The 21,843-nt window shown below is 42.2% G+C and overlaps 1 protein-coding gene across 1 annotated transcript; it reads right to left on the reverse strand.

The window, feature by feature from the left end:
- Positions 1 to 366: 366 nt before the first annotated feature.
- LOC138594486 (voltage-gated potassium channel subunit beta-2-like) lies at positions 367 to 21,532 on the reverse strand. Its single transcript, XM_069665592.1, has 14 exons — positions 20,389 to 21,532; positions 8,075 to 8,118; positions 7,950 to 7,987; positions 7,590 to 7,669; positions 7,403 to 7,447; positions 6,928 to 6,972; positions 6,801 to 6,844; positions 3,998 to 4,084; positions 3,747 to 3,832; positions 3,527 to 3,647; positions 3,330 to 3,424; positions 3,067 to 3,187; positions 2,519 to 2,607; positions 367 to 2,371 (listed from the first exon to the last, which is right to left on the reverse strand). Exons 1-14 carry the CDS (start codon positions 20,703 to 20,705, stop codon positions 2,282 to 2,284), a joined length of 1,302 nt encoding a protein of 433 aa, XP_069521693.1. The 5' UTR covers positions 20,706 to 21,532; the 3' UTR covers positions 367 to 2,281.
- Between the last annotated feature and the right edge of the window lie 311 nt (positions 21,533 to 21,843).

The following is a 21,843-nucleotide window of genomic DNA, read 5'->3' on the forward strand; positions in this document are numbered from 1 at the left end:
TAACGTGGCGGTTTAGCTAACATAGAAGTTTAGCTAACAGAAGTTTAGCTAACGTGGAAGTTTAGCTAATGTGGCAGGTTAGCTTACACGACATGTTAGTTAACTTTAGCTAACATTGCTTCTATGATTAGCCTGTAAATTCAGGTTACGTATGAATTGTAAATACAGACGCTTATCTATCTCAGACTGGTGTGTGTGCGCATAAAGATCATGTGGACATCCTTTTGTCTGAATCCCAATGTAAATGTTAGCACAACAGCTCTTTATGTAACAGGTTTAAACATAAAAAAAAGATACTGTTAAACAGATTTTGTGCTTAGTCCCTCTGGGTTAGATACTGTAGATTTGAGCAACAGACATGATACATTCAGTTTGAGGAGTCTCTTTCTCTCTTTTGGTTTCTCTTTGTTGCAAGACAGTAAAATATAAGTTATGCAGGCAAAGTTACATTTTCAAGGTTTGATTGAAGTTTCTATGTACACTGGAAGCTACACTCGGTCGAACTGTACATCATCACAGAGTCACAAAGAGGAGCAACGTCTCAGCTGCTCCTTCAGGAGTTCTTCCATAGTTTAAATTTTAACCCTCATCACTGCCAGACAAATATAAGCATATGTACAGTACCATGTAACCTTGTACCCACTAAAACGACTTCATGTATCAAAATACACCCCTCTCTGGAGATTAGTGCTATTTTCATGGGAAATCACAAACGGAACAAATCCCCCCTAAACATTACAAAGTATTAAAATCAATACAAAACTAAAGGGAAAAGACATGAAAATGCACAGTGTAAAATGAGTTGTGCATGTGTGCAAGAATCACAGGAACAAATGATACACAGAGAGAGGAAACTCCCAGAGAAATGAGCAGAGAAGCTATATTTTTAGGCTTCCACAAAAAAAAGTTACATTTGCTAAATCTTACCCCAAGTGACCTGTGGCAAGAGTAATATCACATTAGATAAACTCAGACTAAATCATTTATGTCCTATCATTTAAAACTACTAGTTCACCACAGTGTGTCCAAATCTTTGTGTCAGATGCTCAGTGACTTCTCCGCATAGTCCGACTGCCTCAAGGCTCTGATTTAGGAACAATGATGCTCATCACGAGAATGGCATCGTTGAAGATCATTCAACGAACATCTTTTGATACAGTTTAGGACAATACAAAGATTATAGTACGTCAGACGGACACACAGCCGTGTCTTCAGACTGCAGAGAGTCTTTAAAGCAACAGTGCCCACCAGCACAGATCCTGGATCAAGATGCCAGAGTAAAAAAATGGCTTACAAGGGCACTGCAAATCTACATAAGCCATAAAAGCCATGCCACATTTACACCCTGGTAGGGCTATTCTCTCTTAAAGGGACATGCGCACAGTTTACAAACAGAGGAGGCGAAAAGACTGCTGAGAAAGCAGCAGGGTTGGGAAAGTTACTTTCAAAATCTTACCCACTACTAAGTCCCGATTGCCAATTTTACATTGCCGCATAATGCACTTTAATTTGAAAGCCAATTGTATCTTTGTTACTTTTGCAATACGATCCATTAATATGAATGTAGATCAAGTAATGTGTAGTAAAAACAATCCTTATTTCAGGACTTGTAAAAATATGTGTGCGTGTTTTTTAAAAGCATGTGATCTGTTCTTTTTTTTTTTCAGGGCCAGATTAAGTCAGATCACTTTAACAACTTCACAAGTAATCCATTGTTCCCAACCCTGTAAAGCAGTGAGCGTGGCAGACCAGTCACATGCACACTATGGGAAATGTTCGGCTAGACACATGAGTACTAACCTTTGGCTCTCTGGCTGCTGGGTACTAAACATCATACAGAATAACAGGCAGCTGCGGGGGGAGGAGACTCACATGTCCAATGAAAGCACCGTTCACGCTGTAAAGTTTTAGCACAGAGGTGTTTTTTTTTTTTGATTAATTAAAGTCAAATCTGCTTTAAAACAGTTAAATATCTTTCAGCCTCTCTGTGGAAGTCAGAGACCTGTTGCTCCAACCACCTCTGTAGGAATAATAAAGTCTGTGAACAATCGGCAGTGAGCAATATATGACCTGTTTTTTTTTTCACACAATTGAGAGATCTTCTTTTTTTCATACATGATACAATGTACTGCGCAAAATGGATCTGCGCACATACTGGAAGCATAATGTTGCTGAGGACATGCAAGTTGTTGAGTATACAGCAGAGCAAAAAGCGATGTTTCCCAATGTCTTTGTCTTCCTCGTCTTCTTGAAACATCATCTGTCACTCAGATTTGCATCTTCAAGCGCGCAACTCTTTCTTGGAGTGTGGTTTATTTCCCAGCAGGGCGTCAATCTCAGTGATGGTTTGAGGGGTCATTTGAGATAAAATCTGCAAGGAGGAAGGGTGATCAGTTTATTATGTGATCTATTATTTTTAGTCAGTTTTGACACTTTGTATAGCACCGAAAGTAGCATATGTCTTTGTTCTAACATCTTTAGCTAACAGTATGTTTGCAGAAAAAGGTTAATAATGTACCCGGAGGGCACCCAGGTTCTCCAGTAGCTGGTCCGTATTAGAAACACCCAGAAGTACTGAGCTGACTCCCTCACTGCGCAGACACCAGGCTGCAACAAAGGAAAGAAAAGCAGGTAAATTCATGCTCACTTAAAACTAAAATATATCAAGTAACCAAAGGATAGTGCCCAAATAATAACTTTTGCTGTTTTCTTTTGCAGAAAAATATCACATGCCACTCTTTTAATATCAAGCCCAAATTTACATGTATCCTCATGAAATATTTGAGCTACAATGCTGACCCGAGATCAGTTCAGATCGATCAATTTTCAGATACATTTTAGCATTTTCACTATTATTATATAGCTGATTTAATAAAGGGTGTTTACATTTTTTCCCAGACGAGCGCCTTGTTTTTCCTTTCTTTTCAATAGTTTTGTGACTTTAAAGATCCAACAAAATAATCTAAAATTTGAAAAATATCTTCCACCTGGACCTCCAGTCACATAACAATAAAACAAACAAAGAGCAGGTGTGTGTGTGTATTGTGTTATAAGCTTGGGTTGTACCTATGGCTAACTGTGCAGCAGTGCAGCCCAGTCTGTCGGCCAGTAGATGGAGCTCCTTGATTTTTGCGAGCTGCCTGCGGCCCTCCTCGCTGTTAACTCGCTCTTTCAGCCACTGGTATCCCTTCAGCAGGAGGAAAAAGGAGAAAAGCATTGATACAGCACTGAATCACACTGCAATACCCCGCTGAGCGGAGAGAGAATTACACTGAGGCTGATTTTCAGGGAGAGAAATCCCACAGGAAGGCTGCTTAAATCAAACTGACCTTCATTGCGGCTCTGGAGCACTCTGGTACGCCATCACTGTACTTCCCTGTGATTAATCCACAGGCGAGAGGAGACCAGGTCATCGCTCCGACACCTGGTGGAGTGAAAGAAGGGCACACGTTTCAATAAAATGAAATTAATCTTCAATTAAAAATGTGTTAAGTTAATTAGAGCCGTGAGACTGAGGATGTCTGACCGATCTTGTGGTAGAGCTCAGGAAGCTGCACCTCCACTTTGTCCCTCTGGAAATAGTGATACTCTGCCTGCTCACACACAGGTGGGATCAGGTTGAACTGGCGTGCCACTGAGTAAGCCTCCTGGTGCCACACAGACAGAAACAAAATGTGTTATGGATCAGCATTTATGACAGCATTATATATAAGAGTGGGACTTGTGAATGTAACATGGACATTTACCATGATTTCCATGGCGCTCCAGCGTGAGGTTCCCCAGTACATAGCCATACCCTGGTTTATTACAAACGTCATGGCTCGTACAATCTCTGCAAGTCACAGTAAATAACATCAGATTTAACTTGTTTTATCAGAATTTTTTATGCACACATAAAACACATTTAGTATATGCACAAATCCAAAGAGCTATAGCTTACTGCCATGACTAAAACATGATATTTGCATAAAGATATCGAATAGATATTTTTACTGACCTTCCATCGGACTGTTGACATCATTTCTGTTAGCAAAAACGATGTCCACGTATTCTAGCTGCAGTCTTGATAAAGATCCTCTTAAACCTGTCATAAAAGAAGGTCAATGATGAATCACCAACACATCATTTTGTTCATACTTGATACGTTGTAACATACAAGAAACAAGAGCTATGCTAGCAGCTCTTTGGGACTGTGCCGATGCACTGTGCTGAATGCTAACGTCAGCATGCTAGCAAGCTAACAATGACAATGCTCACATGCTGATGATTAACAGCTACAATGTTTACCATATAACTTAGTGTGTTACCATGCGAGTACAGTTGAAGCTAGCAGTTATCAGGTATTCAGTCAAAAAGAAGAGTTTTGGACAAGTTGTTGACCTGATGATGCCGCTAGATGTAGAGTAAGGGATCAACAAAGTCTCAAACATCATCGAGAGTCATGCCTGCCTGTACAAAGCATCATTGTGATACATCTAATTCCTGATATATAACCAAACAGCCAAACAGCTAGCATAGCTTAAAATACTCTAGTAGTCCCAGGATACTATTTTCACCACACTATTATCCTTCAAATATGCACATTAGCTTTTTTTCCCTATCTCAAATGTTCAATGAATGTTTACTTTGGCTGTTATGCTCCTTGAAACCTATGCCAATAAATGTGTGGGCAAGAACGTTTTAGAACTTTAGTCATTGATATCTCATCCTTGGCTACAGATTTTTACCATTCAACCTGCATTTAAAGTGTACATCTCCTTTACTGTTCTGCATTTTGAACCTTGAAGATAGCTCTTAGTAATCTCTAAAAATTCTACTGAACATGAGACACTGGGAACATAGAACTGACTCACTAAAAACAAGTTCAGTCAGACAACTCACGTTGTTTTAGTTTGAAATGTTTATTGCAGCAGAACATAGCTTGTTTGGCGTCTAGGCTCCGATCTCATCACTCCTCGCTGATTTATTTTACATGCAGAAATTGAGGAGTGATGAGATAATATCTAAAACCCCCTATTCGGAGCCTACAGGTGGATGCTGGGGTGGTGGTGGGACTGAAAGTAGGAGCACAGTACTGGTGCAGGCAGTGATGGCAATGACAGAGCAGAGGGAGAGACAAGAAAATCTTGCAGCTTAAATAGACCGCCAGTTGGGAGGAAGTGTTTGTCAGGTGATGTGGAAGTGACGTATATCAATTATTAAATCAGTGCACCTCGAGTTGTCTGCCTGAACTAGCTCGCAGGCGTCGCCCCATTTATTGCTGTACTTTTACTACATGAGGAGAAACAGCATCTGTGCTCCATAATGTAGATTTTGCTTAGTTTTTGTTGGGGAAAAATTGAGTTTTGGGTTATTGTCTCCCGTGAGCTAACTTCCCAAACTTTGAAAATGTTAATATAAGGTCCAAATAGGAGCTCTGTCCCTGGACATAAAGCTAACTCATTAGGCAATGTTCGCCCAAAATCATAAGCCTGACACTGACGGTCAAACAGCACTTTTAACTCCTGGGTACATGGGCATCTCAAGGCCATACTTCTTACAAAACAAACACAGAAGATGAGAGTATACAAGGCCAACAGGATTATTCTTGTGAGGGAACAGATTACTATAAGTGGCTGGAAGAACAATCATCGTGAGATGTCTGTGTTTGAAGCTTTATCTCTCCGTTCCCTCGTCTGACCCCTTGTGCTTCTGTCTTTCTTTGACGCAGACAGACTTCATTTAGCTGCATCTGATGAAACTCCACCCAAACATTTTACCTTATCTGACTTCACTCCAGTCTTCACCTTCGATATTATCATGTATCTCCTCTCCTACTGACACGTGCGTACAATCATTAACTACAGTGAAGGAAGAGACGTGGTTTCTCTTTGCCGTTATGAAACAGTAATTTATATGACTTTAAGGCATGTAGATGTATTGACTGTGACATGCGACTTGGCTTTAACTTTTAGTTAGAGTTAGAGTCTTTCATCATCAAACTATTCGCCACAACTCCACACTCCCAATGCACTCTGGGAAGCATGAGCACCATATACTGACTCAAGTAAGACAGACATTTGAACTTTGACCTCTAAACATATGATCAGGAAATAAGTGGATTTTATCTGGTAATAATATAAAACTCTGAACTGACATATTTCAGCGCGATCTCCAAACTCATCAAACATGGCAGCTTGGTCAGTGGCCCAAAGCGTCTCAATATGACCCTGTAGGTACACCTGTATGTGATAGCTGTATGCTGTCCTCTGCCTTGAAGGCAGTTGTCGTAGTGTAAGGAGTGCTAAGGTCAAAGGTCAAACAACCATGGGACTTTTATCCACAACCAGGGTTTCAATTCCCTGTGTGACACAAATAATCAATGTTGACTTCTTTTTAGAATTGAATTAAGTCACGTAATGTAAATAAGTTATTTAAAATACAATATCTTGGTACACTAAACACGCTGAGTTAGTAACCCTAACCATGATCATTTTCTAAATAGGTTTTAGTCATAAAATGTGAAATGTTTGATACAAAGCTTTATTCTGAAATGGACCGTGGAGCCCTGCACATGCCAAACTGACACCACGGTGGTACCTATGTTGTGATATTTGAAGTGTAGAGACGCTGATACGGACGCTTACTGATTATGTTTTACTTTCTGATACTCTCTGATATTCGAGCTGTAGGCTTACATGTACTGATCTGTTAAACTCAAGTTTCACGCTCCGGACCTAACCCTGAACCTTCTTATCTAGTAATGAAGCTTCACGAAGGAGTCCCATACTTTACCTTTAAAAAATAAGATAATACTCTACCTTCAATGATGTGCTTTCTGGAGAGTCCTCTCTCTGTCTCTGCTCTGTGGAGGGATGAAAATACACATTATTGATGTTTTATGTGACAACAAGATGAATGAATAAAACCTTTGAGAGTTATACTTACTGGCCGCCCCAGTATATCTTTGTTGTGATGACAAAACTTGAACGCCTGGCAAGGACACAAGGAGGTTAGGAGCATAAGGGGACGTCTTATAATTTCTACTCCTATTACTCACACAGTACCTAAGTATGACAGTGACAGTTCCTTTCTCTGTGCCTGCAATCTTTAGTGTATTAAATAGATGTTTGGATTAGTTTTTGAAACCCATAAATTATCTCCATATTTTTCAGCAGATTAAAATATCTCAAGGATTCCCCTCATGCTTTGTGATCTGGGAGTTTATTTTCACATGGTATCATTTTTATCCTTTTATAGTCTTTCTGAGGCTAAAGCTCCTCGTTTGTCTAAAAAGTATGAATTTCCCTTGAGGAATGTTAATGTTGCTCCTGTTCCAACTGTAACAAAAACATGGGCAAATGCAGTGCATTTAAGAAAAGCGCGGTATGATCAGGAATCATTAATAGAGTTACAATATTACCTCCATCCTTTCTTCTTGATTATGTTTCCTAGAGTAATTTCCGCTCTGTGGAGAAACCCAACATTCATCGTTATCGGTTGATGTTAATCATACAGGAAATGTATAGACTTTACATACTTTACTTTTCTGATTGAAGTGTGGATATAAACTTATTCTACAAGAAGTAAAACAAAAGTTTGGATCTGACCTTCCAGAGGCGTACACCTCTGCCGTGTCAAACAGGTTCACTCCATTCTCGTACGCGATGGCCATCAGGTTCTCTGCCATCTGTGGGAAGACAGAGATGGAGACTGAGAGAGGCAGGCGATGGATAAATTCCAATTACCGAGAGGTCAACCGTGAAGGGCACTATGCAGGGAGGATAATGCAGCAGATATAATATCTCACCTAGCTAACATAGTTTCTACATGTAAGCTCTGAGAGATTTTGAAATGTCTATAATTGAGAGCAGTGAGATATGTGCTCACAGTGCAGCATGTTTTTACAAAAGTAACACGAGTGAGCATGCTGAGGAATCGTACAAACAGAGAGAAAACAGAACCCTCACCTCATCGGAGATCTGTGATCCAAATGTCACCCAGGTGCCTGAACGAGAGCAGAGACACAGAGGTTTGTTTTATTTTGAAGGGTTCAAACAGAGATGAATATTTTCCTGCCTTCAAACCAACTCACCTAACCCGAGGCAGGAAACACGGAGGCCCGACTTCCCCAGGTTCCTGTGAGGAATGAAAGAGAGACAGAAGCTCAGAATAAACAACAGAAAAAGACGATATGATGTGTGAGTATTTAAGATACATTTGCAGATACTATCCAACTGTAGGTGAGATCCCATCTTACTGTATGTTGATGTGTTGATGAAATTAATCCCACGTGATGAGACAACATGGTTACCTTTTCTACTTAGTTCTTTTACTGAAGTGCTGCATTCAAAGTACTGTGGTACTTTTCTTTTTGCTATTTTAATGCAATTTAATACTTTTACTACATGTAAGAAGCAAATATTGTTATTTTTAATTCACTACATGAGTCACCTAAAAGCTCTGGTCCCTAGATACTAGATTTTAAAGGGGGGGTATGATGCTAATTTCAAGCTTCATATTTCACTCTGTGATACCTGTGGAGTAGCTTAGCATCATTTATGGTTTAAAAAATGTGCTAATTTTTCTCACACTGGTGCTCTGTGCAGGCCCTCATACAGCCTCTGCCTGAAACGACTCAGACAGCTCTGTCTCTTTAAGAAACCCCGCCCCCTACAAGCCTGTTTTCTTCTGATTGGCCAGCTCTCTGAAGCCTGCTGAGGGGCAGAACTCAGTGTTTGAGGCACGCCTCCTACCCTGTGGCTGTGGTACAGAGTTCTCGGCGAAGAGTATACTTCACTGTTTTGATTTGAAATGAATGTCTGCTGCTTTGTTCTTTTGGAAAGTAAACACAAATGTCCGCCATTCACAGCCAAAAAAACACTTCCTCTAACACATTCAGAACCAACTTGACGAGCAACCATCGAGCAGAGTGGTGGAGTGAAAACATTTTCGAGGCATCACAAAGTGAAGCGTCTGAAGAGGTCTGTCTGAAACCCGGCGTTCACAGCAGCCTGCGGACTGAGACTTTTTTAGCTGGGGATTACTCCAACATACTTTTACCTATAGATTTGAAACTTCACCGACGTTTAGTCTGGACATCCAAAATTGTAACATTATATACGTCTTAAAATATGAAACAGCATAATAACCCCTTTTTAAAGATAAATTATACCATTATCTTTCAAAATAAGATACATTATTATTGATAAAAGTACCATATAAAATACTTAAATTGGGCTGCACCTTGACCAGCTGCAACTATCAAATGTTAATGTAATATACTCCATAGTAGCAAGTCTGTTTTTGATAAAAGAACATTTGCTGAAAATACTTTGATATAATTGTATTTTTAAGTAAACATTGTGGTAGTGCAGACAGATTCAATCTTACACAGCCTAGGGATATATGAAGACAAAACAAATATATTAAATTACTATAAAGTAGGATGTATAAACTGAAGTATAACACAAGATAAAAACACTAAATGTTAATGAACTTGATTCCTCTATGTTCCTCGACGTGAACACTTCCTGCTGCTGAGTGAAACTCTTTCTCGCCTGTGGTTAAATTACCGCCCGTGCTAATTATTTCTGAACAATCAACCTTTTCTCCTCCTTTGTTCACAGTTCAGTGTGTTACAGTGGGTCAGTGAAACAGCTGGAGGGAACACCGCTCGGCTCAGATGCAGTCCACGCCAAAGCCTCTTTGGTCTGCGTGGTAGAAGGCCCCAAATGTTCCATAAGCTAAAGAGAAGTCCATTACCCAACATGCCACATCTGATTATCCACGCAGCTGAATTTTGACGGACGAGCGGGGAGAGGCAGAGAGCGGCATTTCTGACCACGGGAGCATGTACAGCTGAGAATGATGTGGGCTTCATGCTCGCTCCCCCTCATTCTAATTAGCCGGGGAGCCAGCTGGAGAGGAGCAGAGGAGCTGCAGTGCTGCTCGCTTCTCGCCGTCTTTTCATCTCCTCGCCTCTCCCCTCTCTGCCTGCCTGTCTGCCTGCGTCCGCCACAAATAGCCAAATGCAGAAAGACAGACTGTCAGAGCATTTAGACTCAGTCCACCGAGTCCTGCTTTTATTTTCCCCGGTCTATTTTTAATGCCTGACCCGAGCTATTTTTAGAATCTTGCATATGTAAGCGTTTGTGTCCCACTGTGTGAGCGTTTTTTTCTGTGTGTGTGTGTAGGAGGGGGCGTCAGTGTTCATGTGAACGCTGCATGTGGGTGTGAAACGCATATTGTTTGTGTCATTTCTTTTATCCCTGTCAAAATAGCACACAGGTGGAGGGTCAGGAATGCTACACAGAGTGGGGTTTGATGTGTATGATTCCTTGTATGGTTATCTGGCTCTCCCGTTCGCAGTTTGTCGACCAATCACAGCTCTGCCTGCTCAGTCTTTGAACACTGGGAGTAAATGGGAATGAGGCACATGGGAGAAAACACACCTCAGAGACATTATTCTAAACCTTTTGTTGTCTTTAACTGGCATTTGTATGTGACAGCCATCAAATTATGCCTTCAGTTAGTGTTAAAACTAACATTTTTGTCTAACAACGTTTGATGAGGTTCGAACAACAACAGAAAATAGTCCCTGCTGGTTGAAACAGCTTCAGGTTCACTACAAAGAGACAGGCTTGAAATTCATAAAAAATAGCAGCACCTGCAAGAAAACGTCTGTACCTGCATGCTGAAGGGAAATATAACTGACTTATTCATGCCTCAGATTGCAGTCCTATACTCTACCCTTATTATAATTTTAAAGCCATATTATCTTAAGCATACAGTATTCATATCTGCAGTTGTTCAGGAGAGGTTTCCGTGGAATTAATTAAATTTTACAGTCGGTTTTACCTCTTTATCATTCTGTACCAAAAGCCTATAATATACCCTAAGGCTATCTTTCACTGGTTTATATTAAATGTGAATTAATGGCGTTAATAAAGCCTGAATCCAGCTGTGTTCGCCACCTCATGAGGACACCTTCGTACCACACTTTTCCTTTTCAAATCGCACTAAAAACAGAGAGGTAATGCGTGACATCTCAACATGAGTCAGCATGAGGAGAATGTCAAGCAGCATCCACAACACACACACACACTCACACTCTTTCCATTTCATGTGTTTAAATTCAATATGCTTTTTAAAGATGGAGCAGAAGAGCGGGAGCAGACATGTTTGGTTAACACTGTGTATCTGCACGTCATTACAGGAGCTAATGAGGGAGCAGTGTGCATTAGTGGCTGAATGTATTGATTCATGTGCAACATAAACTACAGTTATTTGTGTGTGAGTGTGTGTATGTGTGTGTCTGGGGAATGGAGGATTGTATTGTTTGTGTATGTGACAACTGGCCGCCCCCTCCCTGCTCTCAACTCGCTCTCTGCAGTGCTGCAGTCTGCTAAATTACTATCAGTGAGTCTGGAGAGACACATGCTCTCTCTTTCCTCTCACTATCTCCTTCACGACGGCATCTCCCACACACACTCACACTAACACAAACATGCATGTGCACAGACGCTAGGCCTATATTTTCTTCAGTGGATATAGTGGATGTTATAAGAAAACAGACTAATCTATATGCTGTGCAAGCCTCAGCGAGGCCGCTCGATGTTATCACGTGAATATTCACGCTTGATGTGAATTTCACCCCGACACAGGCACAGATCTACATGCGCTCATGCATGAATGCACTCATGAGCGAGGCACAGCAACACACTGAAACACAGATGCTTCTCTGTAGCGATTTCATAACTACTGCCTGTGTTTCCTTCTCTGTTTTTTTTTTCTCTCGCCATAAATCACAAACTCCAAACAGGGTGATTACAGCGACCCGGCTGTTCCCCCGCTTTATTAATGGAGGAGAGAGAGGGGGGCAACACAGGTGCTCTGTCACGGTGTAGTCAGCATTTTAACCTGTGCTGACATTTACAGTTAGTGTTCACCTGAGACAGGAGGAAGACGCTCTGTGCAGATGGTTCGGTGCAAATGATGGAGGTTTTTTTCTGCAGTTGTCATAAAATGCCACACACATGCTGAGCAGGCTGTTCTCCAGAGGGAAGCACACCTCAATATTAATAACACCCGCGTCAGTGCATATGTGTGTGTGTGTGTGTGTGTGTGTGTGTGTGTGCTTATACAGTTATTTTCTGAGCACAAACTGTGGGAAGATTGGGGACTGTCTGTTCTCCTTTAACACTGCTGTATCCACTGTTTCAGGGTTTTAAAGGGTCATTTCACTCAAATTACATTTTCTCACCCATTTAAATGTTGCTGCCTCGTCCTCAGCACAACTTTTTTGTGGCTCAAAGCAGTGACAAATAACGTCTATGCTAACATCTCTTTTCTATAATTACTATCCTTGTTACTCTGGATTATCCTTGACCTGTTCACAGCATAAAAAGGGACTATTTCTTGAGTAAAAAAGTAGTCCCGGTGAAGATAATCAAACACCACACAACCTGGACAAATGAAAGAAAACACTCTGTGATGCTAGATGCAACTATAAGTGTTAAAACCCTCTTATTACTCTGAGGGACAGGAAACCAGCGTAACTCTGACAGCGCTCTGATTCTGGCTTCAGCTATTATTAATGAATTAGGCTAAACAACAGACTTTTCCTGTGATGTGATGTTTCTTAATAACGTTACATTAAATCGGTTAGGAAAGTAGGTCCGTCCTAATTATAAAATACACATGCTGAGAGCGGAGCAAATGGAGAGAGAAAAAAAAGCACAGACAAAGACTGTCTCTCTCTCTCACACAGACACACAAACGCCGCTGCTCTGATCTAATGTTGCGTATCGACTGCTAACACTTTATTAGCGCTCGTGACTCTCCCATTAACTGGAATTGCATGTGAGGAAGTGGCACTAAAGAGCAGAGAGATTACACCAGTTTATATCAATGTTATGAACTTTGTGTGTGTGTGTGTGTTTCTGGTCTGAGCATGAAGCGACATATAAAGCACTTTGATTATTGTGTCTTTAAGAGGAACTGGCACCGTGACTTGAAGGTGAAACAGTACAAAAAATGTCAAAAAAACGTTTGCAAAAGGAGATTATTAATGAAATTCAATGTTTCAAAAGGTCACTTCATAGTTGCCTGCAGATCGAAGCCGGTATGAAGCCGATAATTGGAATGATAAATCAGTTTTCTGCCTTTTAACTACAGACTAAATTTAAAATGATTAAATGCAGTCATCTACTTTAACAGACGTTCAAGACAGCTTGTACTTTTTGAAGCTAAAATTTAAAGGAGAAATTCACCCGTGGAAAAATCCACTGTCAGTCAAAGCTGGTGTTCTCTGTAATCGATAGAAGCAATAATATTTGAAATTGGCGCCATAGCTGTGGAGAAACTTTTTCGCCCATTCTACATACCTACAACACCCAGTGTGCATTGGGTCCCTCCATCTGAAAGGAACGGCGAGACACGCTGGAGTGAAATACTGCCGTTTCGCTGCAGGCAAAGGCTCAGAGCGGTACATAATCTGAAATACGACGAGAATATACCGACAGATTGTCTAAAAAAAATCTTCAGGTCTGCAGTCTACATTTCAAACCTGGCAATTCTGAACGAGACATGACATCGGAGGCGGGCATCCTAGATTGAGGAAGTGTAGTTTAGCAAGCTCCAGGGCTCATTTGAGAAGCGGATAGCGTCCTCCAAAGGCACAGAGCCAAATTGCATTTTTTTTGCTACCATAATAGCATGAAAGGACTGAAGTTGAAAATCTGCAAACTGGTCCTTTAAAGTGTTTTTCCAACAACAAAAGACAAACTTTAAATAATAAGATCTTAACATTAGATCGTACATTAAAAACTTTTTGAGACTTTTCCAGGACCACGTAGAGACTCTCTCTCACTAGCCTGTGTCTCCTCTCTTACATAAGGCCACGCAGTGATGACTTTGTGCCTGCCTGAAGACAACATCGGACTTTGACTTTGACTAGACGGCCCGTTCAGAGGTCGTAACGTGGATTGTCTGGCCCTGATTATGACGCTCGCAGCTCAGAACAAACTGCTGATTACTGCGGCCACCGATTCCATCCACACACAAATATTGACCAATGTCAGCATGATTAAATATGCTGACGCAGCAGTCAAGCTACATTTAGGAAAGATAAAGTTGTCTGCTTCATGTACAGGTATAGGTCTCCAACATGCAGCTGCACAAATAACACTTAAATTATTGTACTTATCAATGATTAACAGTTGAAATAAACAGCAGGGTTTTTGCAGTTTAGCAGCCAAAAACAGTTTGAATATATTATTGCTTCCAGCCAGACTGAAATCAAGCAGCTAAAATGCAGTGTGACTCTGCCTTAAACTTGTTGCAGGCCCTCAAAGTGATGTCACTGATTCGTTCAGTCGACTGGAAACTGAAAAAAACAGAGAGAGAAGAGCTGAAAGTCAAGGTTGTTTCTCCTCGTCCCGGCTACACAAACCATTTGTTTCCAGTGGTTATTAATCACGATGACAATAAGAGGTCAAATTAGTTAATTATCACATAATTATTATTCATGATGACTCCACTCTGTGAAGTCCCTTTTTTTTATCACTGTTACAAATTAAATACACATGGTGTCCATAGGGTTTTGTGAATGTGGGAATAGTCTGATTGCTCATTTTTCCACTGTGTTTTACAGTTTTACACAAGAGGCAACAATAAGAGCAAATTACAGGATCCTTTAATAAACGGAGGCTGTGAAGTCATTGTGACCTCAGCGTCTATAAAAGGGTAACTGCAAAGACGGGAATATGAGAGTAATAAGACTGGGCCCTGATCACTGTCTCAAAGCAATAAATGACCCCAATATATCTGTTCAACTTGACACATTCATGGGTACAAATGACTCGATCATTACTCCATCAGCTGCGGAGAGTTCAGCCTTTAACACACTGATGGACACTGCACATAGAGATATAACAGCTGAATTTGAGTCTCATTATTACCTGTTATTATTTAAGCTGAATTTTTATTATTTCAGCTCTCACTGGACATTTCTGTTTGTTATTTGTGTCTATTTTTACTCGTCTCTGTTGTAAAAATGTGACTGTGTTTGTATTTGTGTCATCGCCCGGGAACCAGATGAATCAGCAACTCAGGTTTGATTTGATTTGGCAGACGCCTCTGGTCCCCCTCCAGTTCATACAGATTTTCATCCGGCTTGAAGCAGGTCAGGGCAATCACAACAGTAATACGGAGGGAATTTAAACGCTCTTGTAGCATTTTGAAAAACAACCAAGATGGCTGCCGCTGACGTGTAACAATTTGACCCAGTTATTATTCAATTAAGTGGAGAGTAGTTCACGTAACCTACAAAAGTGTTCGCTGGGAAATCAAATAATTTCATACTGTATGGCAATACTGTATAAACTGTAGTAACTAGCCTAGCAGCCTACTGCTAGCTACGTCACAGGGTTTTTTTCCCTGTTCTGATTGGTTGTATTATCAAAAGGTGTGCGCTTGTCGATAACACCCTTTGAAAGTCAAAAATAAAGTGACCCCAGACTTGTTAATGGTTTGACAATGCTAGGCTAGCTGTTTCAACTAGCTACATCATCAAAAGTCACATTAGCATAAGAGTCCTACGAGTGAAAGAGTTTACATATTAGCTTGAAAATTGTAGTTGGGCAAAATAATCTCTACTCAAAGCCGACCAACAAACTTTTTCCAGATCTTTCTACCATATCACAGAAAACGAGGAAGCTAAATGTGCAGATGAAGACCATGACATGACAAGCTAGGAATTGGACATTGAATCAATAAAGCTGAAAAGACGGTAGGTAGCAGTTTAACTTCTGTCTGTTAGCTTAGCTCAGTTACAGGACTGGAGATTTTGCTTTTCCTCTACTAGAGAAGACCCGCTGTACTTCAGGCCATTGAACTGTTAGAGGATGATGGACATTAAAGTTAGATCAGAAGATCAATACCACTCTCATGTCTGTCCATTAAGTATGAAGCTCCCGCCTGTAGCCAGTTAGCTTAGGGAGGCAGCTAGCCAGGCTCTATCCAGTTACTATTAGAAGGCTCACTTACAAACATGCTGTCCCTCTGTGTTTAATCCTTAAACTCAAGTGTAATAGCAAAAGATTGTCGTTTTATTAGTTTAAGTGCTCAACAATTTCTTTGCCAGGCAGTCGTTTCATGGAGCCTTTTTTGTCACAGCTGAGCCTGTCCTCCGTTTCAGATCTTAGCGCTTAGCTAGGCTAGATGGCAGCTTGTTGTAGCTTCATACTTTGCATACAGACATGAGAGTGGTATCGATTTTCTCATCTAACTCTCTGTAACAAAGCCAATAAGCAGTTTCCAAAATGTTGAAGTATAACTTTGAAAGTTTATGAGCTAAATTAACTTCACTGACCAAAATGTTCAATATAGAAACAGCAGAATGACAATTATGTATCGTCATCCCGGGACCCCTTCCTGTCATTTGTGCCAACATTAAACCTACAACAGAATTTTTCTTGAACAATGTTTTAAATGTAGTTAAAAAGTGTTCTTTAACAATAGCCCCTTTCCCACTGGTCAAAAAACCTGCTAACATCCGGCATTTGTGCTTAGTGGGAAAGGTTAATCGGCATTCAGACCTGGGTCAAATGACTCTGCAGTAGACCCGGTTAATTATCGCCTCGGCTCCAATCGGCAATGATGGGAACACAAAACCCGGGTCGACACGTTAATCTTCGCCCCCTTTCCGGCACGATGCTATGACGCGCATTGAAGTTCCACTGTCACGTAAATACAGGAGAAAAAAAATTGTTCAAACATTGTTCCAAATTTGTCGGTACCGAGTTTGATACACATACTGAATGAGTAATAGATTCAATAAAGACCTAACCACCGTAAAGAGACCGAGAGGAATACTCCACTGGCAATGGGAAAAGAGGCAATCAGCATTTATTAGCGGGTCTTCCCGGGTCTGAAGAACCTGCGTCAACGCACTCATTTTGGTGGGAAAGCGGTAAATGTTTGACTCTCTTTCCTCACCGTCCTGGAGTGAACAATGATCTTTTGCTCTGTCTCTCACTCATGCATTAATTAGTTGAGTCCAGCTGCCCACAATGACACAATGAGCCCCGGGGCCACTAGATTATAAAAGTCCATGAGCAATGTCAAACAGCGGCAGATAAATCTCAATGTAAATACACCTGACCGCTCACCCAGAGGGCTGTTGGTAAAAAGACAGAGCCAGGTTACAGACCGTAGAGACAACAGTTTCAGATTTATTGCATTCACACACTTATATAAACCGATCCCACTGTATGGAGGTTAAACTTAATATGTTAAAGTTTATAACATTTTGTTCCTTTTTATTTTATAACGTTATCTCTAGAGACATAAATAGCAGTAAACACAGTTCGTGACAAAAGCTGTTTCTCTGTTGTTTACAGAGGTTACATTGGTCACCTTTTCATCACCTTATCTCTTATCTAACACACTGTACACACACACACACACACATGCGTTTGAAGTTTAACAACAGAGAACGCTGCAGTGCACTGCAACAGAGTTCACTGTAGTATTTCAGACACATTTAGTCAGAAACTCAGAACAAAGACGGGAGATAAAGCGAGACAGAGAGTCAAGCAGAGAGAGTTGAGGCGGGGGGTGACAGCAGGGGCTGATGGGAGTGATAACAGGCAGCAGGTGTATTCATCTATGACCTGCTGGTGATTGATGAATCCTTAGGTTAATGAGATAGCAGGAGGGATTAGAAAACATGCAGTCAAACAGAGGGAACGGTGGTAATTATACGTCTCTGTGGAAAAAGTGGAATTCGGATGAGATACACTCAAACTTCTGCTCTATGACTTTCATTCAGCTCTCTGCACAGAGACTCATTCATACGGCGTGCGGACGTGTTTTATGTCCTGTTTCTGTTTCCTGACGGGCTGAATGTGACAACAGTGTAAAATGGAGAATGTGCGACCTCAGAGCAGCCACCAGCAGACTCCGAGGCCGGCCCGGCGCCGGTGATAGCGGTGCTGTTTGGTGGCGGTTTGAGCGGCCTTCCATTGCAGAAGGGACTGATAAGCGACAGCAGTGCGCGCTGATTAGGAAATAAGACAGACAAAAACGAAAGGCAATGCCTGGGGTGTTGCTCCTGGCAACTGGAGCTGGCCATATGCTGTATAGACGTATTGTGCCGCTACACTTCCTGTGAGCGACACTTTTCCACAGACAGCAACCAGAGTAATCCCCCCAATCACAAGTATGCATGTGATTCTAAAGGAAGGAAAAGAAGCCGCAGAAGTATCTAGGTTTCATCTTGTGCCCCATTCCCTTTTTAAACATCCCATTAAATGAAAACTAAATTGACTGGGGAGAATGGCTGCAATTCAATCAACCTGATTACCAGGAAAACAGGTCATTAAAACTCCCCTCCTAGTTATTGAATTTTACAGTCTTAATGAAGGAAAGAGGGGGTATGAGGTTATGGCCCTATAGATTCTGGATGGTGTCGTGTGCTCTCGCATGCACACATTTATATAACTGCATTATTGTTCCACTGCTCCGAGAAGCCCTCTGTGAGCGCAGGCTGCATCAAGCTGAAGCTCAAATCCATCAAGGTGAGCTGAAATCTCCACAATAAAACACGAACGACTTTCTTCTCTTGCTCTTTATCCGCTCTGGTTTTTTATTCCCGACATTATGACTCAGACCGGGTGTGTGCAACAATGTTTTTCTGTGCATTAGACACTCCACTGCACCGCTATATTATGAACATTAAATGCCTTTAAAGCCGCAAAGAAAAGCTGGGAGTCCTGGGGTGATTTTAGGTAAGCTGTTATTGGAGGCAGGCTTTTTATTAATCTGTGGTGGAGAGCAAGAGGCCAGGCTGAAATCTGCATAAAACACATAAGCCTATGGCGAGGGCTCCTATATGCACACAGTCTGTTGTGCTTTGATAACATGATGGCTGTTTGGTATGGATTATATAAGCATTTTTACAGCAGCGTTTTTTAAGAGTAAATGTCATGTGTTTTATAATGTCAGTAAAATCTCTGCCGTGTGAGCACTCACTGAGCTGCTTTACATCTTTGATGGACATGCAGGCAGCCGGTTTGACAGGGGTGGGTCCACGCTGTTTGACTGGGGGGCCGATCCTGGGCACTGATTTATGCAGCTTCTAACATTAATGTGTCATGCAGATGACACACAACATAGTGGCAATATGTAAATCTTTCACTCTGACAAAAGAAAATGTGCTGCATCAAAAGGCAACAAGAGCTACCTGCTGCAAAACAGCCCAATAAGTTTGAGCATATGTCCCGCCCATAGTCTGTATAAAAAGATGGACGACATGACAGCTCCCTAAAAGTGAAAACATCTTTATCGCCCCCTGCTGACTGGCTGCAGTATAGGTCATAAAGCCCGCCTCCTCCATGTTAACAGATGGGACATGAGTCAAACTATAAAATCAAAATACACAATAAAGTAAATGTTTCTCAAACATGGTTTCTGTCATTATAGTTAGTTCTTATCATGCTGATTAACGTCCAAGTGTTAATTTTTCTGACAATTTTAATTAGTTATTTGATGCTGTAAAAAAGATGATTGACAGCTCTGTTGACAAATACGGCTCCTGCAGCCGATCTGTTTAAGATTAGCAGAGTAGAGCAGGAACGGCAAGAGGAGATGTAACTAAAACAATCACTTCAGTCATTGAAGTTTACATATCTATGAACATCTGCTTCAGACCAACACAAGAAGCTGTTCTGCTGTTAAATACGCAGGCGTGCAATGAGAGCAGAGAGTCATTGGTCCCGCCTCTAAAAGGGAAGGTAGCCAATCACTGACACAATTTTTTTTCCTTTCCGATACATAGAGTTAAATATGAGCCGATACCGAGAACCCCTCTGATACAGCTTTGATTAATATTATACTCTCTGCTAGCACTGCACAGTTTATTCTTGGGGGGCTAATTTGTTTGGGTACTGGATTGGTGCATTTAGTTCCTGATGCCATATTTTAGGCTGTATTGGAGGTGGATGCTGATACTGATCCTGGTACATCACTTCTAATTATAGTTTAGAAATAAGGGGTGGCACCTGTGGTGGCAAAAAAGATCTGGGGGGGGGCCATGCCACCCCAAGCCAGCGGGTAGATACGCCCCTGCTGCGCAATATGCTACAGAATGGTGACAATTCATCCTAACCTTAAATTCACCTCAGAGATGAACAGAAGTAGAATCAACACCTAGCAGGTGGGGCTGCATGATGGGCCTATCGCACCCCCTCTGGCCTAATCTCAGGCGCAGGATTTACCCCTCATGCATGTATGATAATCCAGCACCTGTGAGGTAATCTGGAGGTCAGAAGGCTGTTGTAATCATCTGAAATGAATAACATCCCTCCACCCCATGAAGCTCCAGCTCCTGCTCTGCATCCTCACCTGTACTTCATGCTGGTGTGCCGCCCGATGGCCTCCTTCATGTGGGCGTGACCCTGCGGGGCCTGCCGAGACCCGGACCCATCCCTCGTCTTGACCGATCCTTGGGAGACGTAATTGCCATTACTCCCTTGTCCACTTCCTCCTCCTCTTTCACTTCCTCCTCCGCCTCCGCCTCCTCCACTACCACCTCCTCCTCCACCTCCTCCCCCTACTCCTCCACTGCTCCCCCCAGGAGGTGGAGCGGTGCGAAGGCCACAGAGCCGGTCCTCACTGCGACTCTTGAGGTTGTGCTCGGTGCAGGCGAAGGACACCTGCATCCTGACCCTGGTTTCCTGTGTCTCTTATTTTGTAGGAGGGTGGGGAACTTTGTTGTTCAGGGAGTCACACAAGGGCAGTGATGTCTGCAAACTGTTGGAGCTGCTGTGGCGAGGCAGTGCTGCTCATACACAGGTTTCAGACAGGGCAGGTCAGAGATTTTGGCTGATGGTTGGAGGGAGCAGGCAGGAGTCCAGCCTCTAACATGACACACACAGAGCTACCGTCTGCTCCGGCTCCTGTCTGGTGATGCAAACCTGGCAAAGGGCTGGTAGAGTTTTCACACTCACAAGATGCATCAGGGCTGCCCTCCAAAAACCATCAGGAAGCTTGTAATGCTCACAGCAGTCCTCAGACGGGTTTTGGGGATGTGGCAGGTCTTGGGAAACCTCAGTAGTGCAACAATAGATGGTTCCTCCCTGGAGATTGCTGGCCTCTTCCACATACATGCACAGGCTCGTATGGCTTACGTGTGGTGGTAAAGCACTTGATATCTCGCTGTCTTCTCTTCAGCTGAGGAGGTTGGTGGTGTCTGCCTGGAGCCGAGGAGCTCCGGAGTGTGCCGCAGCAATGACACAATCACAGCTACAGGCATCCTCGCACCCAGCGTCGAAATAAGAAGGCATTTTCCCCTTTTGGTTCGTCGCAACAACAGGCTGAAATACTCGATTTTACATTGCCTAGGCGAGGGTAAACACACGAGATGATGCGAATTCACACAGTCAAACCCCGCCGATGCATCGTCGCCCAGCAGCCTCGCGCAGCATCAGTTGGATGCAAGAGAAGAAGAAGAAGAAGAAGAAGGAGAAGAAGAAGAAGCAGCAACAAATTTAAGCGCAAAAACAGCGAGGATTCAGCGCGTGAAGGGGTTCACACATACCGGCAGCAGCTGCGCGGCTCTCCCGTTATTCCACCAAATCTCACGGTGCACGGATTTGAAAAAAATGCCGGCATCCTGGCCCCAAAACGAGCTGCAGGGAGCGGACGTTTCAAACGCTCGATGCCGGCTCTCCTCTCTCCCTCATCATCATTTTATCTTCTCCTCTTTTTTTTTTCCCCACAGGCTCTAAAAAATGTTCACGACACACAAGCAATGTGGGGGTTTCAAGATGCTCTCTCTCTCTCTCTCTCTCTCTCTCT

This window comes from Semicossyphus pulcher, unplaced genomic scaffold, assembly GCF_022749685.1.
Source record: "Semicossyphus pulcher isolate SPU_LCO1_2020_fin unplaced genomic scaffold, fSemPul1.0.p SCAF_10, whole genome shotgun sequence".
Classification (NCBI taxonomy): domain Eukaryota; kingdom Metazoa; phylum Chordata; class Actinopteri; order Labriformes; family Labridae; genus Semicossyphus; species Semicossyphus pulcher.

Excerpts from the sequence above, each read along its gene's own strand:
- LOC138594486 (XM_069665592.1), bottom strand. The coding sequence starts at position 20,705 with ATGCAGGTGTCCTTCGCCTGCACCGAGCACAACCTCAAGAGTCGCAGT. Across the intron at positions 6,973-7,402 it reads ATCAAGAAGAAAGGATGGAG|GCGTTCAAGTTTTGTCATCA; the intron begins GTAATATTGTAA and ends TGTCCTTGCCAG. Across the intron at positions 2,608-3,066 it reads TGCTGCACAGTTAGCCATAG|CCTGGTGTCTGCGCAGTGAG; the intron begins GTACAACCCAAG and ends CCTTTGTTGCAG.